Here is a 24525-nt window from a genome sequence, read left to right on the forward strand (position 1 = left end):
TGACGTTTTTTTTTGTATTAAAAAAAAAACTGACCTTTAATGGATTTCTTGCTAGATTCACAAAAAAAAAACAAGTTTTGTGTATCGGTTGTAGAGAATGACCTGAAGTGCGCACCTTTTTCCTTTCCCCTTTTTCTTCTACAACTCGGCTCCAGATAGGTTAAAGAAAGGGAGAATAAACTCTTTTCCAGATAGGTTAAAGAAAGGGAGAATAAACCATTTTTCACTTTCCGTTGCTTTTCACTTATTAAGGGTAGTATTGGCATTTAAATAAAATAAGTCCTTTGGAGGAATTATTATCATTTTACGTTACCCTTTACAAGACTTATCAAAGTTACCTACCCTCATTGGTCATTTATTCCCTCAGCCTACCCTTAAGGGTAATTCCCCCAAAATAAAATACTATAAAAACAAACAACATAATATTTAACACTATTAAGTATTAAAGTTCTATTTAGAATTAAGTAAAAAAACAAACACTACCTAAGTTGAACTTGAATTACTTACCTTAGATTGAGGTTAGGTTGATTTGAGCTTAAATTGATTAGGTTAGTCATCAATCCGACCAACTCATCTAGGTCATAAGCCCTAAATGTAAAAGAAGAAAAAATTAATTAAAGGTATATGGTGTACCATAAATAATAATAAATAGAGAAACAATTGCAAAGCCCATTATTAGGATTGTCACAAACATTATAAAAAATAAATATAATAAAAAATATTTAAAAGCTCCCCCATAATTTATTAATTTTAAATTAAATACATATTTTTAATTTTAAGGGCCAAAAAGAAATTTAAATTTAGAAAAATACATGAAAAAACTATTTCCTTTTAAAATAAACAGCATGGGCGATTAGAATCGTCTTCTACTTCGAATTCTTCTAGGGTTTTACTCATAGCCACTTCAAAGGCGCTTAGGGTCATCTACAGTCGAATTCTCCGTTTGCCTCCTTTTCTTTTTTCCCGTTTTCCCTTTTTCTGATTGTGTGGTTATTGTTATCGACATTGAAGGATTCTCTCACAAGTAGTTGATTACGATAATCTCAATTTTGAACGAAAAATAGAAGATTAATTCTAAAGAAAAATCCTTTTCGGAATCGGGGGAAGGATAGAGTGATGGGTGGAGCAAAGAAAGAAACCCAAAAAACAGCTCAAAATTGTGAAAAAAGCTTGATTTGTCACACAGAAGATACTAATGCTCCAGAGGTTCCAGTTTCGCTGTTTGAATTTTCAGTGGAGAATCACTTCAAAGCCATGGATACGATATCTAGGCTATGCGAAGAGGAGGCAGAGGCCAATGCAATCCGAGAAAGCGAAATTGAGCGGTTATCCTCCACCATCCTTTTCTTGAGGTCAGTGCTTTTGGATTACGTATAATGTATCCCATGTTGCATTTTTGTTGAATTTTTATGAATTTACCATAATTAATTATTGTTATTATTTTGGAATCGAAATTTTGGATTGGAGGTTTAGAGGACACAGTGAAAATTTGGGACCCTTTTAACTTTGCTTTTAGCGGTAGAAGAAGCAGAAGTAGAACTATTGTTATTGTGCCATTGAGTATTGCTCTACTACTGGAAGTGAACGTGTATAAGGCTGATACTTTTGCTGCTACTAATTCTTATAGTGGTCGTACAGTTTTAGCAACCCTTATAGGAGCTTGGTGGGGGTGCTTCGTTGTTACTTTTGAGTTTGTTTCACTCTCTTGGAGTGAACGATTTGGTGCTTGGTGTTTAAACACTGGTCCTTGTTCTGGGACTAGTGGGTTTACTTTCTCAAACACAATGTTCTTATTGGTATTGCCGATATGATAAGTTGCCAAAGTAACATTATTCCTTAAAAAAAAAGTTAATATCAATACTATCAAAAAAATAATGGAAACTTTATGTTAAAGATGATTTTCTTAAAATTAAGGATAATTTAATTTAAAAATTCAATTAAATAAAAATATGCTTAACATAGAGACACTATAGATAAATCACATTCGGAACTGTGAAGTGAGGACCCAAGTTTGAGAGATCTATCTAAACATCCTTAGAATTTGTGTCTCCTTCAATGATTAAGAAGCTTTCCCAAACAAGACTGTAATGAGATTGATTTGGAGGATTAAAAGTGTTATCACAGTAAACATTGTGGGCCTAAATTCTAAAATTCTAATAGTTTAAGCTTTTAGGAAAGTTGGTAACTCAACATGCTATCATAGTGTTATTGTCTCCGTCTATAGATCTCATCTTTTCATGTGTAGGTATGACCTTTCCTTTGTTGAAATTGAGTTCTACCTCATTCATTGGCAGTATGGTTAGATTATGCATGACAAATCTTATAAAATTGTAATCCTTGAGAAATTTACACTAATTTCATTTAAAATTTAGTTTAGATCCAAGCTTTCAAACTTTTAGTTATTTAATTGCATAGCCATGAGATTTTTTATTCAGACCCTCGCAGGTTAGTTGTTGTTACTTTTTTTATATTTTATTTTATTATTATTATTATTATTATTATTATTATTATTATTATGTTTAAAGTAAGAGGATATTATAAAAAGAAACGCCAACAGAGTGTCCCAATATATACAAAAAATATACAACGGGTGCCTAAAGACAACCAAAAGAAGAAAGGGGCAACAAAAAACAAAACCCCCTTGAAGAGAGCCCAACTAGGCAACAAAATTTATAAGAATAAGAAGGAACTAAAATTATAAACAACTTAGACCAATCCTAAAGATTACAAAGAAAAGAGTGGTTTAGCCCTTGAAAAGAATCCTCCTTATTTTTGAATGATCTACAGTTTCTTTCCTTCCAAATGTCTAAAATAGGCATAAAGGAGGAGCCGGCTGCACCTTTTTCTGTTTTTTATCCACAAAACAGTCATGTCATCCTAATAGCATCTCTTTGATTGAGGAGGGAAGCATTCACGACACACCACACCAAATTGAGAATAGTAAATGTCATAAAACCCTTGTCTTGACACAACAAATGATGATGTGATCAAGGGATTCTTCCTCTAAATGACAAAGAAAAAATCTGTTTGCCGAAGACCACCATCTCCTCTGTAAATGATGTAAGATTAAATCTTTATTCCATGTAGCCTCTCAAGCAAAAAGGCCCACCTTTGGCAGTACCCAATAGTTCCAAATAATGCTTGTTGGTAAAGAAACTGGACTTCTTGACTCCAAAGCTAAGTATAGGGATTTAACAAAAAATTACCATTCTTTGACTTTGTTTAAATCATCTTATCTTTCTCATCCCTGCACAACCTCCTCCCTTACAGCCTTGTAAGGAAACTCTTCAAAATTTCCACCTTTCAATCATTAAGAAGCCTAGAGAAGCAGGAGGCTCAATGACCCCTGTCAATTGATGGGTTCCAAACATCCTCCACCTAAGCCTCCTTAGAAACAACAATAGCAAATAAAGAAGGAAAAGTAGTATACAACGGTTCATCACCACACCACTTGTCCTTCCAAAATCTCACCTTCTACCCATTACCCATTGAGAAGGCCACTCTACTAGTCAAAATATCCCAATCCTTCCTAATGGTTTTCCATAACTCTATCCCATACCCTTCTCTCACATCATGGGAGCGCTATTCTCCTTCTTCCCCGTATTTTCCACTTATGACTTGCTTCCAAAAGGTCCCCTATCCTCAGCATAATGCCAACTCCATTTACAAAGTAGGGCTTTGTTGAGTGTCAAGACATTCCTAACCACCAAATCACTTGTTGCTATTTATCCAAATAGCAATCCTTATAGATATCTTTATGACAAGTCTGTTGAATTGTACAACACATTATTGGGATGAAATACTTGCTATTATTGCGTTTGAGTCTAGCATTATGTGCTTAGTTTCTTTGGCTCAAGGGAATATGTGTTGTGTAAATAATAGCTAAAGGTATAAATGAATTGATTGAGCAGCGTACTGAGCTATTAAAGCTTCAGTTGGATGAAGCTGGATAACTCTGGTGGTGAGCTTGGCTACTCAAGTTTGGTTTGACCTCATTGTAGGTTTGCCTATATTAAAGTTTATTCATGATCCCAACTTCTTAATCAACCGTAATTGTTATCGTAATTCAACCATAGTTTTTATGTTAAAGCTTGACACTTCTAACTTTTCCAATTATAAGATATATCTCATTTCAAAATTCATCCATAAGCAATGATGCAAATTACCAATGATAACATAATGCAAAAGACTATTTAATAATTCAACATACTGACTGTATTTTATTCTCAACTGATCTCTTTAAGTGCTTTTTATAATTGTAAGATGCCTATCGTGACTATTTTTAGTCTAATCAAGTTGAGCTTGTTATGCCAAGACAATTGAGCTTGAAACTTCAGGTTGGGTTTGGCTTGCACATTTGGCAAATAAGCCAGTCCAAGCTACTTAAAGTAGCTTTCTTCTAACATACTTTGTGTTTTTTTTTTTTTTTTTTGTATCACTTTTATGGAACTCATCATAAGCTATATGCATGTGACGTAGGACGGATGAAAGTCCAATGTTCCACATCGGCTGATTACTAATGTTCTTGGGCCTTATATGTAGGGCTACCTCTATCCCCCATTGGCTTAAGCTTTTGGGAGTGTATGTGTTCCCGCATCATTTGGTATTAGGGCGAGGTTTGACCTAGCTAGCCCTATGCTCGCTGATGTGGGTGTCAACCATTGAGTGGGGGCATCTGATGTAGGACAGACAGAAGTCCAATGTCCCACATCAGCTGATTAGCACTCTCTCTACCCCTCATTAACTTGAGCTTTTGGGAGTGTATGTGGTCCCACATCAGCATGTGTGGTTGATGACCAAGCCAGGCCAAGCAGCTCACAAGCAGATTGCTTCTAAGATAGTTTGTACTGCTGAACCTCTATTTTATCACTTTAGCGAAACTCATCCTACGCCATGGGCTGCTTGTCTTTCTAATGGTTGTTAAAAGCTTCTAACTGTTCATTGCTTATGGGTTCTGTAAAAACAGTTTTTTTTATAGGTAAATTTTTGTTCCCTTTGTGACTTGTACTTGGAACCTCCCACAAACCCTCCCCATCCTTTTACCACTTGAGCCAAGCCTCAAGGGCTGGGTTATGTAAAAACGGTGTCTAGCAACTTTTGGATTTTGATAACATACAAGGGCATTTTTCATTCAACATGTAAGAGGAATTGTGTTTTATCAACTGTCTACTCAGCTGGTGCTCTATATGCTCTTATTTTCCATTATTTTTCATAAGTTTTTCTATGCATATTTTCAGAGAATGGAGACATTACAATTACAAACCAAGAACAATTAACTTTGCTTCCGAAACTGAAAGTTCTCTGGGAAGGGATGTTGTCGATGGGATAAACTTACATCAGTTTTCAGCTGCAAGTGTACCTAAGGTACATGATAAGAGTTATTTTGGAGTTGCAAATGTTCTCTGCTTAAGTCTGTTTTTCTCTACCACATGAATTTCCAGAATTAGTTTTCTCTTAGTGTACTGTGTACACTTGGTTTCCTTTCTGATAAAGTTATTTCATGTTGATGCAGGAGAGATTTTCTGGGGCCACAACATCTTCAGAATCCAGGTATTATGGTTGGATTTAGGTTTTGAGTGGTGCATACTTGGAAACAAATTGGCAGTAAATTTCAGAAGGTTTCTAATATTACAATCAATAATTTTTGTGCCATGTGTGAGGCTCATAAGAACATATATTGAGGTTCTTGCTTATTTACACTTGAATTTTCCTGCAATTAAGGTGTTGAACATGTTCTTCATGGTTTAAAACTGAACAGCTTTTGTGAATAGCTAGAAAGCATTAACATCATATTATATTAAGTCGTACAAATGCAAGTAACTTATGAATGTTATTAGTAAACCTATAATTTGTTTTGACATATTGAAATATTCATTCTTCTTTTAGTGACCATATCAAAAGTTGGTTTTGCACCTTATCCGTCTCTACATGAGCAACTCATAATGTTATCTTTTGTGAAACTTTCAGGTTGTTTTAAGTTGTAACTAAGGCCATGTTATTTAATTGACAATTTGATTGCATGACATGTGTTTGTGGGGTTTTTCTTTCCTTTTTGTCAAAATCAATGTGAATAGTGGTGCTAGTGTACAAAAAAGAGTCAGGTCCTTGAGCAGACAGACTGCAATTGTAGTACTTGGTGAGGGTTCAAGTCCTGGTCATTTTTTGTGCGGCTTGGTAGCTTACCAAGCATCTACTTTTAATAAAAGCTGGGGTATAATATGCTAATGATTGGGAAAAAAATTGTTTGTATTGTATCAATGGTGGATGCAAAAACATTCAATGACTGGAAATAAATAAAGCAATAATCGAGATATTAGATGAATAACGGAAATTAAATGAGAGTATTGAAGGGAAGAATTAAGGAGGCTACATTACCTTAGTGAGCCCTTATGCATGCAATGTGACCCATATCTTGGCTGGAAACAACACTTTTTAATAGTCACCCGGTTCTTCAGTTGACCTAGATCATGCTACTTGAAGGCTCCATGCCCTTTAACTCACTCCACCATTGCATTCCCATTCGAGACATTTCAAGCAATCAGAAATCATGGTGACAGTAAGAAGGACTTGATCTCTGTGGCTCACTCCACTATCAATTCTTGTTCAAGGCATTTCAAGCAACAAAGGACTACAATCATATTTGTTAAAAACTTGCAATACATGATACAATACAACAATGTTATACTTTTTTTTTATTCTTTTTATTTTATGAAAATCAATACCTATTGCAATCTATATCGCAATCTTAAGTGTATCTTATTATACACATACATTACATGATATGATATCTGATAGGTATGGAAATTAATACCTCTTGGGTAGCTTCCATTCTTCTACAGCTTTCAGGTGGCAAGCATGCGCTGCCTGAGTTGGGAAATCTTCACTGCCCCCAAGGTTGCTTGCTTGGTAGGTTGTGAAATGTGATGCCTTTAGGAAAAAAAGAAACTTTTAGGTGTGCATTGGAGTGCTTTGATGTGGAAAGAGAAGAGTGGAAATGAGGACGAGGGAAGAAGAGCATGAGAAAAGGAGGGGGGAAAGAGTCATGGGCATTTTTGTTAATCTTTCTCTATTCCAAAATTAATTGAGGGTTGCGAACTGGGTTGTTTTCGCATCCTTTTATGCTTTTTGGTCCCGATTTTCCTGCAAAACTGATACAACACATATCACTGCACCATGTGATAATTAATTCAATTCAAATAGGCATTTTAATGCTTAAGTGATGCAAAAATTGTATGATTGTGTAAGATTAAATGTATCAATTTTCTTGTTTGTTCTTTTGTTTTTTGCTTCCTTGTATATGGTATACTCCGTGTATACCCTTTCTCTTGCCTTTTGGCTCTTAATGAATTTTCTTTACCTATCAAAAAAAATTAAATGTATCAATTTCATGCCAATCTACATGTAACATTACAACTAAAGTTGCAAATGGTACTTTCTTTAAATTTCTTATGTTTTTACTTGGAACATACTTTTGCTTAAAGCCTATTGCTGATTCTTAGACATGTTGAATGCTGGGATATATTATACACACGAGTCCAACTATAAACTTGATGGTACCTTTTAGCCTTTTATGTCTATAGTTTTCCTCCTAATGCTTTAATTTATACATATTAGAATGTCTCTCATTATATCTTCTTGCAGAAAAGACTTTGTACTGTATGTCGGAGGGTGTGTTTGGGCATTGGATTGGTGTCCTAAAGTTAATCAAAGGTCTGGCTGTCATTTCAGTTGTGAGGTATTTATCTTCCTTTCTTCTTCTCTGTCCTTCATTATCCCAGTTGTTAGAAGGGAGTCTTTGTGTCTGGGTCAACTTTGAGGATTTTACTTACATTTGGAGACTTATGATAGATGCTCATAAGCAGGCTTATATCTTTTAGTATCAGAAAATCACTTAAATTAGTCTGTTTGTTATTAGTTCTTGGTGTTTTTAAATCATAGGTACCCCTGGGACTCTAGGCCAGTAACTCCTGAAAACAAGCTCAACCTTTTTTTTCCATCCAAAACTCCCCCTTAAAACAAGTTATTATGATGCTACCATAGGTTTATAGTTTGCTTGGTCCTTGAGTTACTTGAGCTTGAAGTATCTTAGTTCAGGAAGGACGCCAAATATTGAACTCTATAAAGTTACTCGGATAGATGTAACCTATACAAAATAAAATCCCAATGAATTTCTAAGGTAGAAACACCATAGATCAAACATAAGTAATAGAAAAACCCAAAAAGAACAACTCCAACCACAAATATACATGCACAAGCACACACATGTGTGCACACAAAAAAAAAAAAAAAAAGAAGAGAGAGAAGTAAAATGTAGAGAAGTAATAAATATATAAAAAGAAAAAAACTACTAGTTGCATGACTACTTTTGTACTGTTGAAACATGAATAATAACAAATACAGTAGGATGAATAATTCCAGATATTGTAACTCAAATTGCAATAAATCTGTTTGTTAGAACCATCTAATTAATTGCTAGTTAAACAGGAAACCTCTCATATACCATTCTACATGGTTTTGCATGCAGGTGTGTGTTTGGGCGCTTGATAGTTCATATCTCAAATTGTAGGAAATGGGGACTTGGCTCAAAAAAGATCTCAAATAGTACTTGGATTTGGCATAATAAAAGGAAAAAAATCAGTTGAGAAGTAAAAATTAGCACTTGATAAAAAGAACTCTGTTTCTTTTTTCTTTTATTTGTATTTAAAAGAAATAGTGAACATGCATGGCAAACTAGGAGTATCTGAGAAGGATCTCATCCCTACGCCCTTGTCATGTTCTGTCAAGATGGGTATATTGGGTGACAATGAAGAGTCTGGGTATCACAGCTCATATGAATTATGATAATTGCATCCCAAGCAAGCCCAGTTTTCCCCCTTTATCATCAACATGCTTTGCATCATGTTATTCTTCTTCCTTAGATTTGCATGTACCAATTCTGCTTTCATAGTAATGAGATTCAAAAGGAAAAAAACCTAACTTTAATCTTTATGTTTAGAAGCAAATGTCGGTCTATTACACAACCTTAACTTTGACTTTGGGTAACTCTTGCTGGTTCTGGTCCAAAATTTAACTTGCATGAATTTTATAGACGTTTGCTAGAACACTTGGGTATTAGCAACTTCAATTTTGACTTTTGGATGATTATACACTTTGTGTTGTTGTATTATTGTTGGATATATGATTTTACTTTCTTTCTCTTATTTTACATTTCAGTTTATTGCTGTTTCTGCTCATCCTCCTGAATCTTCTTATCACAAGATTGGTGCCCCTCTTTCTGGGAGAGGTATTGTTCAGATATGGTGTCTTCTAAATAACAGTATGGATGAAGATATGCCTCCTCCAGTGGGAAAACCAAAAGGGAGACCTAGAAAGAATGACAGTGCGAAGGACAAAGCAAGTACACCTCAGAGGCAGAGAGGTAGACCTAGAAAAAAGCCAATAATTGAATCACTTGATGTATTGGACTGTGAAAACCAATTTGCTCAATCTCTCGGTCAATTCCCAGAAATATCATCTGAATTGGTTGCTAGCAATGGACTTTCTATGAATAGCCATGAACATGCAGTACAAGAAGCTGCTAATAAACAAGAAAAAGGTTTCAACCGAGGTATGGCTGCATGTAATACAGCAGTTAAAACTTCAGCACGGAGGCCAAGAGGGAGACCTAGAAAAAGGCCAATAATTGAATCTCTTGATGGTTTAGATTGTGAAAACCAACTTCTTCAACCTCTTGCTGTGCAATTCCCTGAAAATTCATGCAAATCATTTGCTATAGATGGACTTTCCACGAGTAGCCATGAATATTCTGTACAAGAATGTGCTAATAAACAAGAAAAAGGTTTCAACCAAGTTATGGCTGCATGTAACTCAGCACCTAAAACTCCAACAGAGAGGAGAAGATCGAAACGTAAGACACGGGTGGTGAATTATAGTGATGAGAGCAGTCTCCCTTTATCAACTCAAAACAAGAACAAAGAATCTTCCCCTGCAAATTTTCAAACACATATCAACTCTGAAGAGCATCCCATGATGTCTAGTGATGATATGCCCCAAAATAGTTCCTTTGGAATCAGCTCAGCTAATGATTCTATTCCAAACGATGTTGCCTTGCCAAGAATTGTGTTATGCCTAGCTCACAATGGAAAGGTTGCATGGGATGTGAAATGGCGGCCTTCTAGCATGTCTGATTTGGAATGCAAGCATAGGATGGGTTACCTTGCTGTCTTGCTGGGAAATGGATCTCTGGAAGTGTAAGATACTGTCGTTTCATAGGTTTTATCTCCTTATTTTATTATTTTGTTGTCTAATCTTTCTTTTTCATTTTGTTAGTGTTTTACTTTGGTTGAACAATTCATTTTTTCTTTCTTCTCACATTTAGAGAACAGATAGTATTGCATCGTAGCAGTGGATGTTAATAATATGGCTTATTATGATGAATAAATGTTAGTTTTTGCTTTGTGGCCACCATTCAGAGACAAGAATGATATTAGTATATGGGGATAGTTTGTGAGATGCTTGAATTCAGCACATTCTAAACATCGTGGCACAGATTTGGGTACAAGATTCTGGGTTATGTATTTTCAGCCACTATAAACACTTGCACAAGCTTTTGCTAGTGTTTTGGAGATTTACCTGCCAGCTTGAGCATATAACATATGTTGCCTTTCAGGTTTTATTGTGATACAGTAGAATCTCAAGTTATTTTTAGTGGCATTTTGCTTCTGTTGCTTTAAGCAAAGGCCATTCTAGATGTTCATCTTGAATGCGATGCCAAATTTATTTGTGGTGTCTCCTTGTGAGTTGTGAATGGAAAAGTTTGTTGCCTACCAGAAATAATTAAAAAAATAGTAATAATGGAAAAGTTGATCTCCTTGTTGAACTAGAGGAGTTTTATGTGCTTTAGGTCTGTATCATTGATCACTGAAATCTATTCATTTGTAAATGCTTTTTGTTGGTTATTATCACAGGATTCTTAAAAAAATAAAAATCTGCAGGTGCATTTGTTAAGTTTCTTTTTTCCTATTATTTGCAATAGACTGTAATATTTGTATTAGTTTCTTGCTTTAACATTTCTATTTTTTAATTTCACAGGCAGTCATCTTTGGTGATGTTATCTAATGATTTCATGTATTAAATGCAGGTGGGAGGTTCCTTCTCTTCATACAATTAAAGTTATTTATTCTTCTTCTAAAAAGGAGGGCACTGATCCTCGCTTCATAAAACTGAAGCCAGTCTTTAGATGCTCAAACTTGAAGTATGGTGACAGACAAAGGTAATTTCATATATATATATATATATATATATATATATTGTGATAGATTGAAATTTTATCAGAATAAAGGACTAGAATGCCCTTGCAAAGAAATCAGGCTTTACAAATTCGCGTTTGGGCTTGTTGCAAAAACTGGATGAGATTTTGAAGAGGACTTTGATGAAACCAGAAGAATTATACTAGTCAACTTTCTCCTTTTGTCTCTGGTTGTAAGTTAAAGTTTTCCTTTGATGATTGGAAGTTTTGCTTATCCTTGGGATTTCAGGCTAAGCAACATTTTCTTTTGATTAAAAATTTTATTAGCTTGAAATGCCAAGGATAAGCAAAACTTTCAGTTGCTAGCTGCCTGTTCCAGTTTGGAACATAATCATCCTTTCTGTTTTCTTCAATGATCATTGGTAGTGGGTTTGCACAAGTCATCCCAGAAAGGTTCAAGAAAAGTGTTGGTGGAGGACATGAGAGAGGAGGGTGGAGAGAGGGGAGAGCATGTTGTTTTTAAGCAAGAACGGAATCCCTTGCTGATAATAGTCGATAGGGTGTCATATACAATGCCATAGTATGGGGCGACCAAGTGGGGGGAGGAGGAGAGAGGAGACCTTGTTTTTGAAGCAAGAAAGGAATCCCTTCCTTATAATAGTCTGGGTACATAGAGAATGCTACAAATGGGAAGATTTGGTTAAAGTGTTCTTACAATTCCATAGTGATATGACCATACAAAGAAGAAGGAAAAATGCCGCTTTCATAATCTTAGTCCTTAAGAAGATTAATCTTGCAAAATCATAGGAAGAGTGTTATCTGAGCATGTTTTAATTGTGTTACATGATACTATTTCTTCTTATCATGGCTTTTTTATTTATTTATTGAGGGTAGACACATTCTGATTGAGTTTATAGTAGCCAATGGATTACTAGATGAGAAAAAAAGATGTGGAGATGGAGTGGTTTTTAAGGTTGATTAAATAGTCATGTGGATTAGTTGTGTTTTAGATGATGCTTTATACAGAAAAGGCTTTGAACCATAGTGGAAACCTTGGATATTAAGTTGCTTATTTTCAGTAGGGAATGGAAGCTCGGAAAAATGGATTAAGGCTTCCAGAGGTTTAAGGCAAGGTGACCCCACTTTCACCTTCTTTTCACAATTGTAGCTGATGTGTTGAGTGGATTCATGATTAGGGGCAAAATATAACATTGTGGATAGTCTTTTAGTAGTTAGAGGTCCTGTCAAGGTTTCTTTATGTATAGGTTGTGGACCATGTTTTTCTTGAGCCAATCCTTTTCTTAGTTTTTGCTGCATTCCAGGTTTAAAGATAAATTTCAAGAAGAGTGTCTTGTTTGGCATTAATGTGAGTGATTATCAAATCAGTGAGCTTGGGTTCAATCTTAGAATGTTGGACTGGAGTGGCTTCTTTTTTATTTAGGTCTTCCCCTAAGGGGAAATCCTAGAGCCCCTTCCTTTTTGGATCTGGTGCTATAAAAAAGGATATGTTGAAGACTAGACGGATGAAAAGAGCTTGTCTCTTTATAAGGGATAAAATCACCTAGTTTACTCTTGTTTAGGCCATATATCCTTCTATTACCTCCCAACTTTTAGGATTCCTCGTCAAATAGCATCATCACCTAGTTTTCTTTGGCCTAGAATGAGTAAGGGGAGTTTGGCTGGGATCAAGTGTATAAAGAGAAAAGAAAAAGAAAATTGGGAATTGAGAAGATTGATTTGAGGAAAAAAGCTCCTTATTGGAAAGAGTTTGTGGATGTTTCCAATGAAGACTAAGGGCCTATTTAGATTGGCTTTTAAGAAGTCAGAAGCTCTTTTTTAAGCTTACTAAGAGCTAGAGTTTAATATGGAAGCCAATACCATGTTCCTTCTCTGCCAGTGGTTTTGTGGGTTTGAAAAGTGTGGATATTTTGTTATGCATGTTAAAGGCACTGTATTTGTCACTTGTTTTCCCTGGTTCAATCATTAGCTAGCTTCTCCCCCTGGTCCAGCAAATCCTAACCCCCTTGAAGTCCCTTGGCATTACAAATCATGGCATGAGGTGACACATATTTGTCAGTGTAGCATGCTTATAGCTGGTGTTTAAACATCTCCTGTTTATAATGATCATTTTATGATTTCTTGCTAATATGTGCGCACTTCTTTTTTTTCATTATTTTTTGTTTTTCATATAGCATTTCTTTAATAGTGGAGTGGTTATGCAGTTCAATTTATTTGGTTCCTTGCTAAATGTGCACACTTATTTTTTCTTCCTATACAGCATTCCTTTAACGGTGGAGTGGTCAGCTTTTTCTCCCCATGATTTGATAGTTGCTGGATGTCATGATGGAACTGTAATATTTTGCATCTCTCTTCTTCTCTCCTTCTATTTATGCACTTCAATTTCCCTTCTAGTAGATACAGTGGTGTAATTATCTGCGCTTTTGCATCAGCATGTTCTGCAGTTTCATTACATTTCCTGTATAGTTTGAAAGTGCATGCACCTTGCTTGTCATTTTGAATTCATTTATAGTATCATGTCTAAGAAGTTTTCCAAACATTCAGGTTGCTCTATGGAAGTTTTCTGCAAATGGTTCATTTGAAGGTAGTGGCACCATGCAAGTCACTTCAGGTTTGTATTACTTTCTTTCTATAGATATGGTTTATCTGGAAGGGCTTAGAGCAGTGGTGGATGGCATTGTAAAATATTTGTGCCACACCAAAGTGTTGGAAAGAGATATAACCCTTTCCTAAGTAAATTATACTCTAGAGAGTTGTGTGTATGGATCAAAGTTACAGAAAGAAAATCCTTACTTCCAGTGACACTGACATATTTGATATGAAATTAATTTGTTCATTTTACTCATTGATATTGCAGATACAAGGCCTTTACTTTGCTTCAGTGCTGATACAGTTCCAATAAGAGCATTGGCATGGGCTCCAGTTGAAACGTATGTAACATTAGACGATTGATTTCCATTAATATTTTGTAGTGACTATGTATTTTATCCATCTGTATGATTTTGCCAAATTTCCTTGCTTCCGGCCTAGACTAACCCCCTTTCCCCATCAAAGGAATAAAACAGGTATCAATGACTCAACAATTTTTCAGCACAAACACTAAACATCTGCATTTTCTTTGCATGTGGGATAGGGCCTGAGCAATCCATTTTAAGGCTTTTAGTTGTCCAATTCATGAAGCTAATTGTTAAGAGAGAGAGAGAAGAAAACCTTGATTCTCATTCATTGTGTCTACTTACAATTAAGAAAATATATATATACAAGGCTAGGAGTCCTAACTACCATACATGTGACCTATATTAAAAAGGAAAGATTGTACACTATAAATTCATTATATTCAATACTCCCCCTCAAGCTGGAGCATATACATCATATGCCCCAAGCTTATTACAAATATATTTAATTCTAGGACCTCTGAGAGATTTAGTGAAGATGTCTGCTAATTGATCATTTGAATTAACAAAACTTGTAGCAACACATCCTGATGCGATCTTCTCTCTAATGAAGTGACAGTCAACTTCAATATGTTTGGTCCTTTCATGAAAGACTGGATTGGATGCAATATGTAATGCGACCTGGTTATCACAGATGAGTTTCATCTGTTCATCCTTTCCAAATCTCAACTCTCGAAGAAAATGTCTCAACCATATGAGTTCACATGTTGCCAAAGCCATAGTTCGATACTCAGCTTCAGCACTAGATCTGGCCACTACATCTTGTTTCTTACTCTTCCAAGATATTAGATTACCTCCAATAAAAACACAGTACCCTGAAGTGGAACGTCTATCTGTGGGTGAGCCAGCCTAATCTGCATCTGTGTAACCAACAACCTGAGTATGACCTCTGTTCTCGTACAACACACCTTGGCCTGGTGTACTTTTGATATATCGAAAAATGCGGATTACGGCATCCCAATGACTATCACATGGTGATTGTAGGAATTGACTAACAACACTCACAGGAAAAGAAATGTCTGGACGAGTAATGGTGAGATAGTTCAATTTACCTACGAGTCGTCGATATCTCCCAGGGTCTCCTAAAGGCTCCCCCTGTCCTGGTACAAGTTTGACATTCGGATCCATAGGTGTGTCTATCGGTTTACAGTCTAACATACCATTTTCTTCCAGGATGTCTAAAGCATACTTCCTTTGGGAAAGGACCACACCGGAACTGGATTGAGCTATCTCAATTCCCAAGAAATACTTGAGTTTCCCCAAGTCTTTGGTCTGAAAGTGGGTAAAAAAATGTTGCTTTAGTTTCTGAATACCATCCTGATCACTGCCTGTAATGACGATGTCGTCCACATAAACAACCAGATAAATACACTGTCCCAAGGAGTTATGATGATAGAAAACTGAATGGTTTGCTGTACTGCGAAGCATGCCAAACTCTTGAACAACAGAACTAAAACGACCAAACCATGCTCGAGGAGATTGTTTCAAGCCATATAGAGAACGGCGTAACCTGCACACTAAACTAGACTCCCCCTGAGCAACAAAACCAGGAGGTTGCTCCATATAAACTTCCTTAGTAAGATCACCATGAAGGAAGGCATTTTTAATATCCAACTGATAAAGAGGCCAAGAACACATAGCAGCCATGGAGAGAAGCAAGCGGACAGAAGCAATCTTGGCAATAGGGGAGAATATGCCACCATAATCAGAACCATAAACCTGAGTATAGCCTTTAGCAACTAAGCGGGCCTTAAGGTGATCAACCTGACCATCAGGACCAACCTTAACTGCATAAACCCAACGACAGCCAACTGTAGATTTACCAGAGGGTAAAACAACAAGATCCCAAGTGCCATTAGAGTGCAGAGCATCCATTTCATCCACCATTGCCTGTCGCCAGCTTGGATGGGAAAGAGCTTCATGGGTGCTCTTTGGAAAAGAAACAGAGGATATAGCAGAAACAAAAGCAGAATAGGGTGACGATAATCGATGATAACTCAAAAAATTGTAAATAGGATGAGGATTACGAGTAGAGCGAGTACCTTTCTGAATAGCAATGGGTAAATCATCAAGAGAAGGCAGAGCCGGGGCAAGAGAAGCCGAAGGGATAGGAAGTGAGTCAGCAGGTGCCTCAGCAAAAGGGAGAGGAGCAGCGACACGAGGGCGACGATGATAAACCTGAAGTGGTCGAGGAGGCACAACATCAGATGGGGAGACAATGGGAAGGGGCAAGACTTCAGAAACAGGAAGAGACTCGGAAGTAGTGGAAAAGAATGGTGAGTCCTCAAAGAAAGTGACATCAGCGAAGATAAAGTACCGATGAGTCTCAAGGGAATAACAACGATAACCTTTCTAAAGTCTGGAATATCCCAAGAAGAGGCACTTCATGGCTTTGGCGGAAAGCTTGTCCTGTCCAGGAGTGAGAATATAAACAAAACAAGTACAACCAAAGACACGAGGAAGAAGGAAATAAAGTGGTTGGTCAGGGAAGAGAAGGAAATGAGGAATCTGATCATGTAAAACAGAGAAGGGCATACGATTAATTAAATAACAAGCGGTAAGAACAACGTCCCCCCAAAAATGAAAAGGAACATTACTATGGAGGAGGATAGTATGAGCTGTCTCAACAAGATGTCGATTCTTGCGTTCAGCTACCCCATTTTGTTGAGGAGTATGAGCACAAGAAGACTGATGAAGAATCCCATTATGAGACATAAATGAAGTAAATTGAGCTGAAAAATATTCCCTGGCATTATCACTACGTAACACACGAATAGAAATATTGAACTGGGTCTGGATTTCAGCATAAAATTTCTGGAAAATAAAGAATAACTCAGCTCAATTTTTCATTAAAAATAGCCAAGTACATCGAGAATAGTCATCAATGAAAGTGACAAAATACTGAAATCCTAAAGTAGACGCAGTCCGACAAGGACCCCAAACATCAGTGTGGACAAGCTCAAAAGGGGACTTTGCCCGATTATTCAAACGCTTTAGGAATGAGACACGAGTATGTTTCCCAAGCTGACATGACTCACACGAAAGCGACGACAAAGTGGAAAAACGAGAGACCATCTTCTAGAACTTGGAGAGACTAGGGTGGCCCAAACGACTGTGAATGAGGAGAGGAGCATCAGTGGAAATGCAAACTGTAGGAGATGAATCCGAGGTGAGGTGATAGAGGCCTTGAGACTCACGTCCTATGCCAATCGTCTTCCCCGTACTCCGGTCTTGCAAGGTCACAAATTTATCAGAAACGGTAATAGAGCAATTAAGAGTATGAGTGATTTTGCTGATGGAAATAAGATTAAAAGGACATTCAGGAGTATAAAGGACAGAAGTGAGAGGTAGAGAAGGCAGAGGAAGGGTCAAACCAATACCTTTAGCTACAGTTTGAGAACCATTAGCTAAGGTAATAGTAGGTAAATCAGAGGTAGTAGTAATAGAGGAGAAAAGATCCTTATTACCAGATAGGTGATCAGAAGCTCCAGAATCTAGAATCCAGGGTCCAAGAGAAGATGTGTGGGTAAGGCAGGCAGAAGCATTACCAGGTTGGGCAACAGAGGCAACAGAAGCCTGAGTTGTGAAGGAGCTCGGAGGCTGAGGCAGCTGAGAATCAGAGGACTGGGCCACATGGGCAGTGCGAGGAGGCCATCCATGTAATTGATAGCAACGATCGCGAGTGTGGCCAAGTTTATTGCAATAGGTGCAATGAGGACGTTGGCCTCTACCTTGGTTACCACTGCGTCCTCCTCGAGAGGTAGTGTGAGAAACTAACACAGAAGAATCTAAAATGCTATCAGATGGCAAAGTCTGAGTGAACGAGATACGAAGGAGGCGAGCAAACACATCATCCAAGGACGGAACTGATGAACTACCAAGAATTTGATCGCGGACAGGCTCAAGATCCGGACGGAGGCCCATAAGAGTAAGGACCATGAAGAACTTATCAAGCTGTGTTTGTTGAACCCCAACATCAGGAGTAAGAGGCATCACAGTCAAGAACTCCTCCTTAAGAGAGGCAATCTGACCAATATAAGTAGATAGATCCAAGTCCTGTTGGCTGATATGGACAATAGCAGAAGCCACCTTATAAAGACGCTGGATATCATTCGTGTATAATCCTTTGGCCTGAGTCCAAAATTTAAAACAAGTTTTGTAGGCCCGAAGATGAAGAAGGATCTTGGGATCAACGGATTGCCATAATACACTACATAACTGGGCATCTATCTTTCTCCACTGTATGCGCTCAACCTCAGGGATATCTGCCTCCTGTGTAACCAAGTGATCCTCATATCCTTGTCCCATAAACCAAAGTTCAACAGAGGCAGACCAAGAAAGATAATTTTCACTGCCAACCAATTTCTTCGAAATAATCATAGGAGATCCAGATATGACAGAGGAAAAAATAAAAGTTTTAGTAGCTATATCCACTTATCTGGAGAATGAAGTATATTTGGATCGAAGAGAGCCCTAAAACGGCTTTGGGATGCGGCTGAAGAAGGAAAAACCGAAGAATCACCCGTGTGAGAGACCAAATGGAAAAGAAAAACAACCGTGGCACCACCGGAAAGGTAGAAGAACACTTCCCAAGGCACGTGCAGGGATTGGGGTTGAGAAAAAATAGCCGGAGGACGCCGGAAAAACTGTTCGAAGGGCCGGCGGAGGCAAAAGAACCCCAAAAGAGGCACGTGCAGGGCTCGGATGGCAGAAACAGGTATAAAGGGTGGCTAGTCGGCGTCAGGCGAGGCTGGAGGAGGAAGCGCGTCGCTGGAAAGTGGCTCACGCGCCGACGCGTGAGATGCAATCGTCGGCCAGAAAAACGCATGTGGCCGGCGCGTGGGTGGTTTTTTGGCTCCAGTGCTTTGGGAAAAATTGGAGATCTCCTCCAGGCGCTCCTTGCGGTGTGGGAAAAAGACGTCGTCGGGAAAGTTCGCCGGAAAAGTCGCCGGCGGTGAATGTTTTCTGACGACGATTCGACCGACTGGAAAGCTTTGGGGTCTGGGGAAGGTGACCGGAATGAAACACGGTCACAGGAAGGTTTCCCGGAATTGATGACACGGGGAAACTGGAAAGAATTAGGTTTTCTCCCTTGGCTCTGATACCATGTTAAGAGAGAGAGAGAAGAAAACCTTGATTCTCATTCATTGTGTCTACTTACAATTAAGAAAATATATATATACAAGGTTAGGAGTCCTAACTACCATACATGTGACCTATATTAAAAAGGAAAGATTGTACACTATAAATTCATTATATTCAACACTAATGTATTGTTTCTACTTTGGAAATTTACATGGACATTGAAGACCTTACCTTTCTAATTAATTTGAGTAAATGTTTTATTCTGCTTTTCATTCCAATGTGAGCCTTCTTTCCTTGGGACTGGGAACTGTTGTATGCAATAAGTTGCTAAACATGACAAAGGGGAAGTTTTTGTTATTGAAGAATAGAATCCTTTCCACATGTACTGATTTTTTACTGTTTATGTTTATTTGTCTTGTGAATTGAGATATTTAAGATGATATTTGAATGATTTGCAGTGATCCAGAGAGTGCAAATATAATTGTCACTGCTGGACATGCAGGGGTAAAGTTTTGGGATATACGGTAAGTGTAATGGTTTGCTTTTGTGTATGTCCTCATATACTTATTTCTTTATCCTTTCATTTTAATGTTGAATTTTTATGGTTATGTCCCCATCAATTCATTTGATTTGAGCTGCTGATGCTTGAAGTTTTTATGTTTAATTTGTTTGGACATAATTTAAAGAGAAATGCAGTTTTCATTTAACTACCAGTCAATTGCCATTTCTATGGCAGAATTATGCAGTACTTGCCTGACTTGTGTATGGTCTATTAAAAGAAGATATTTTATACAATGGCACTAATGGCTAATCTAAACTTCCATGCATTTCCCCATCTCTTGAAATATATAGCAAATGCAAACGTGTCACCTGCTGCTGAAATTCAAAACTTTGTATTCTTTTTCTTAATCTTTTGGTTTAAAGTTCCACAACATTCTTGTTCATGGATTGAGAAAAGTTCAACAAAAATTGATGTTTCTAAACTTGGACGTGTTAGTGTTTACTTTCTTAACATCCGAGTTCATTCATGTTCACAATTTCTGTTTCTATGAGAATATATGAGGAACTTGTAGCTTTTTTCATTTTTTATATTTTTATCCTTTTTGTTTCTATGGACGTATAATAGAAGCTCTAGAAGTTCTATGGAATCTAGTGGCTCTAACTTTTATTCCTCCAGTTACTTTTAGATATCAACAAATCAAATCATTTAAGTAATCATTTATGTGTAGACTGTGTAGTTTAATTGGAATACATTATTGATTGTGGAGTTGGTGAGGAAATGGGTGAGTCCAAGATTGAGTTTTGGGGCCTTTTGATTTAAACCATTAATTCCTCTTGGTTTTCAGAACCAAGTAAAACTTTTAATTTTATTCAAATGGGGAAAAAATTCCTTTAGAGAATTATCAGAAAGGTGTAAATTGTAATACTGGATCTTAATCCCGTCGAAAAGAACATTTGATTTGTTTAATATGTGGACTTTGCTATAGTTACATGCCATGCTCAAGAACTATCAACTTCTTGCTTGCAGCGATCCATTCCGCCCCTTGTGGGAGATCAATCCGGTTCGCAGGGTCATATACAGTGTGGATTGGCTGCCTGATCCGAGGTACTCTTGAATCTGTTTCAGTAGAATAAAAGAAAATTGGGCTTCTATTATTGATATTTATTTGTTTAACTATTGTTTGTTTGGGTTTTTAGATGTATTATCTTATCCTTCGATGATGGAACACTAAGGATCTTCAGCTTGGCGAAGATTGCAAATGATGTTCCTGTTACCGGAAAACCTTTTTCTGGGACACAACAGCCTGGGTTGATCTGCTATTCTTGTTCGCCATTTCCTATTTGGAGTGTTCAAGTGTCACGAGCAACAGGTAGCTCTCCTATGCTCAATAAGCTTTTGATGTTAAATGCGGTTATTTTTTAAGCTACAAAAAGTGCATATAATTGGCATTTAGCAATGTAGGGAATAGGAGTATATTTTTACATGAATGACTTGAGAGAGGTTCTAATGATCATATTGAGTGCTGAAAACTAAAAAATTAAATGGTCCCACAAATTTATCACAGTTGATATAGCAAATAGTTTATGACTTAAAAATAAATTTCAAATCACATCTGAAACTTTTCAATCATCTAGACCCAACTGTATTTGATATTGCAAATGGTTGCGCATGAAATATAGACAATCCAAACATTTTATCTCATTGAAAGAAAGGTGTAAGAGGAAAATTGTAATTAATCCAGTTTTATGTGAAACTTTTCAATCATCTAGACCTACCTGTTTGATATTGAAAATGGCCACACCTGAAATATTGACAATCAAAACACTTTATCTCATTGCATTTCTGCAATCACCATTATTAATTATCAACCATTCTGACAAATTTCATTGAATATTCTAGGGTTGGCTGCATATTGCAGTGCAGATGGTACTGTTCGCCAATTTCAGGTTGGTTTAACTTATTGATATGTCTTTATTGTTTTTGCCCTTTTTATATTTCTGCTTCTATCATTTTTTTTTTCATTCCTAGAAGGGAAATTGCAACCTGACTAGTTCAGCTGTCCTTTAGCCACCATTGGCTCCTTTTTCCATCTACATGGATCAAAGAGGATGACTGGGGCACAACAAATAATTTCCCCTCCTAACACATTAATGTCACAAGTTAAGATAGTCTGATGTTTTTATAGCCTACCAATTTTGCTGGGTTATTTTCGGCTGTGGATGCATATTTAGAATGTATCACAGAAGCTTCTACAAAATCCTTATTTCTAGATGTTCATACCTTATAGTGCATTTTGACAGCAGTGGAGTAAAATTAACATTTGGAAAAGAAACCTTTTAAGAAATGGATAAACTTAAAAGGACTTGGCTACTGTGAACTTGTCACTGAGTTTTGAAGTGTCCATAAATTTTCACCATGAATACTAAGAAACTTGATGTGAAACCCTAACTTTGTGATGAACACTGAACTGAGGGTAGAGAATCATGTTTGTTTGTCATTTTCGCATGAAAGCTTATATAGGTGTGCTATTATAATACCATCTTATCTTATAAATAAATATATATATATATATTGACACCTCTATCTAATCTTAATATATTAAGCATGATATTTAAATTGGACTATCACTATCGTCTAAATGGTCTGAGTCCTAAGCTGCTTCTAAGCTTTTAATGTTATTATAATCAGCTTACAATTAAAGCAGTGGAGAAAGATTCCCGAAACAAGGCCCCTCATTTTCTATGTGGGTCATTGACTGAGGACAACTCAGTCCTTACTATCAATACTCCATTGTCAACCATTCCTTTTGTGGTGAAGAAGGCACTGAACCAGTGGGGGGATACCCCACGATCCATTCGTGGGATTTCTGAGTCAAATCAGGCAAAAAGAGTCAATAATCAGAAGTCAAATGATCAACCACTAGGTAAGTGTTGATAATTCCAGTGCAATATACTGGTCTTCAGTTTTATATTTTCTTGAGCACATTTACCTGATTTTGAATCTTGCTGCAGACCTATGTGAAGATGATGATGATGATGATGATGATGACGACAATGATTCATCGATTGAAGTATCTGGGAGCACGAAGGCAGCTTCGAAGAGAAAACAAAAAACAAAATCTAAATCTAGCAGTAAAAAAAATCCAAAAAAAGATCAAGCAGCACTTTGCAGTTATGAAGAGGCAGAGAACTTAGAGAATAAAGAAGATAGAAAAGAGGAAGGCGGAAATGAAATTGAAGTTTTCCCTTCCAAAATTGTAGCACTTCATAGGGTAAGATGGAACATGAACAAGGGGAGTGAGGGATGGCTGTGCTATGGAGGAGCAGCAGGAATTGTGCGTTGTCAGAAGATTACTGCTGGTGTGTTGAAAAAAGATCTTGTGAAGAGATGAAGTAAATCATATAATATAACCAACCACCTGACCCTTTCTTGGCTATGTTATCATCCTGAATCGATATACTACTTGATATTTAACTAAGCCTTAATTTTGAAACAATTTCGGTGCAGGTGAAGGTATTTGAAATCACCCTGCTGTATAGTAGTTGGATTTGAAATTGCCCATAGGAGAAATCTGTATTTTTCTTTTAAGTACTTCTATTAAACTTCACTTTATTGTAATTGATGAATACTGTCTAGTGATGAATAATTACCATATATTGTCTACATGGGAGACTGCTGGAGGTCAGAACTGCTAGCGCCAACAACCTCCACAACCTGCTTTGGGCTGTTGTCAGAAGAGTAATCACAATTTCTTCTTGCCATCTATGTGAATTTATTTGTGTGCCTATATATGTGAAGATAGAATGTTAATTAATAGTTATAAATTCACATTCTTCTAATGAAAGAACTTGAGGGAAAATTTAACTTATGAGTATTATGTAGATGCCCTGCAAAGGAACTTTTTAATGATTATGTATTGGCCTTTTTTTTTTCTTTTCCCAGTGAGAAATAGCCCGAGAATCCAAAGTCCATAACTATGGCCAGGAGCTTTAATAGTTTTGCAGCATGTCTGTTACCACTTACCACATGGAAGCAATGCTCTCAGGTATGAAAAGATTAAGAAGAACAGTATGGTTTCAATTTTCAAAATTAATTTGTGGACATTTTTTATTTTTATTTTTTACTTTGATCTGCTATCTGATGCAAGTTAATTTTGCAGAAAAAGAGATTGTTGTGTTGGTGTTTCCAAACACAATGCTTAAACTTCACATGGCAAGATCATGGGATTTTTCAGGAATGCATGAAAAAAAAAATGAAGAAAAGGAACCCCCCACCCGAATCAGAGATATGAATCTATGATCATTGGTTTATTAGATACAGGTAGGCATGAACTTCCTTCTTAAGAGAGATGGTAACAAGAAACCTTTTCTCAAATTAAAATATGTTATTTTCATTTTTGGTTTGCTTTTCTTTTCATTTTCAGGAATTTGGATTGAGTCCCCCAGTTTCAAAGATAAGGGTAAGGTTATGCACCTCTCCCAACCAAGTGGAAGAGCAAATGTGGTAAGAGGGCACTGACTTCAGTGGGTGTAACAATTTACTTTGTTGAGTGGTTTTTTCAAATGGTGTATGTTTTTTTATATTTATATCGAAAAGATTACATAGCATGCTACTTACTATATGAAAAGAAATTATGGGAAGCATTTCAGGAAACATTTTGCATTGTTCTTTTATTACAAAGACATCAGGCTTTTTTGGTACTTACCAAAAGAGTTCTG

The 24525-nt window shown here is 36.8% G+C and overlaps 1 protein-coding gene across 1 annotated transcript; it reads left to right on the forward strand.

The window, feature by feature from the left end:
* The first annotated feature begins 814 nt into the window (after positions 1–814).
* On the forward strand, positions 815–23852 carry LOC100852537 (uncharacterized). The gene is made up of 16 exons (XM_019224516.2): positions 815–1352; positions 5238–5364; positions 5513–5550; positions 7642–7735; positions 9214–10250; positions 11141–11272; positions 13527–13599; positions 13811–13877; positions 14124–14196; positions 19764–19829; positions 20834–20911; positions 21004–21176; positions 21707–21753; positions 22496–22730; positions 22819–23545; positions 23750–23852. Exons 1-15 carry the CDS (start codon positions 1117–1119, stop codon positions 23196–23198), a joined length of 2856 nt encoding a protein of 951 aa, XP_019080061.1. The 5' UTR covers positions 815–1116; the 3' UTR covers positions 23199–23545; positions 23750–23852.
* Positions 23853–24525: the final 673 nt, after the last annotated feature.

Source organism: Vitis vinifera, chromosome 13 (genome assembly GCF_030704535.1).
Source record: "Vitis vinifera cultivar Pinot Noir 40024 chromosome 13, ASM3070453v1".
NCBI classification, from domain to species: domain Eukaryota; kingdom Viridiplantae; phylum Streptophyta; class Magnoliopsida; order Vitales; family Vitaceae; genus Vitis; species Vitis vinifera.

Excerpts from the sequence above, each read along its gene's own strand:
- LOC100852537 (XM_019224516.2), top strand. The coding sequence starts at position 1,117 with ATGGGTGGAGCAAAGAAAGAAACCCAAAAAACAGCTCAAAATTGTGAA. Across the intron at positions 19,830-20,833 it reads GTAAAGTTTTGGGATATACG|CGATCCATTCCGCCCCTTGT; the intron begins GTAAGTGTAATG and ends TCTTGCTTGCAG. Across the intron at positions 21,754-22,495 it reads GTACTGTTCGCCAATTTCAG|CTTACAATTAAAGCAGTGGA; the intron begins GTTGGTTTAACT and ends TATTATAATCAG.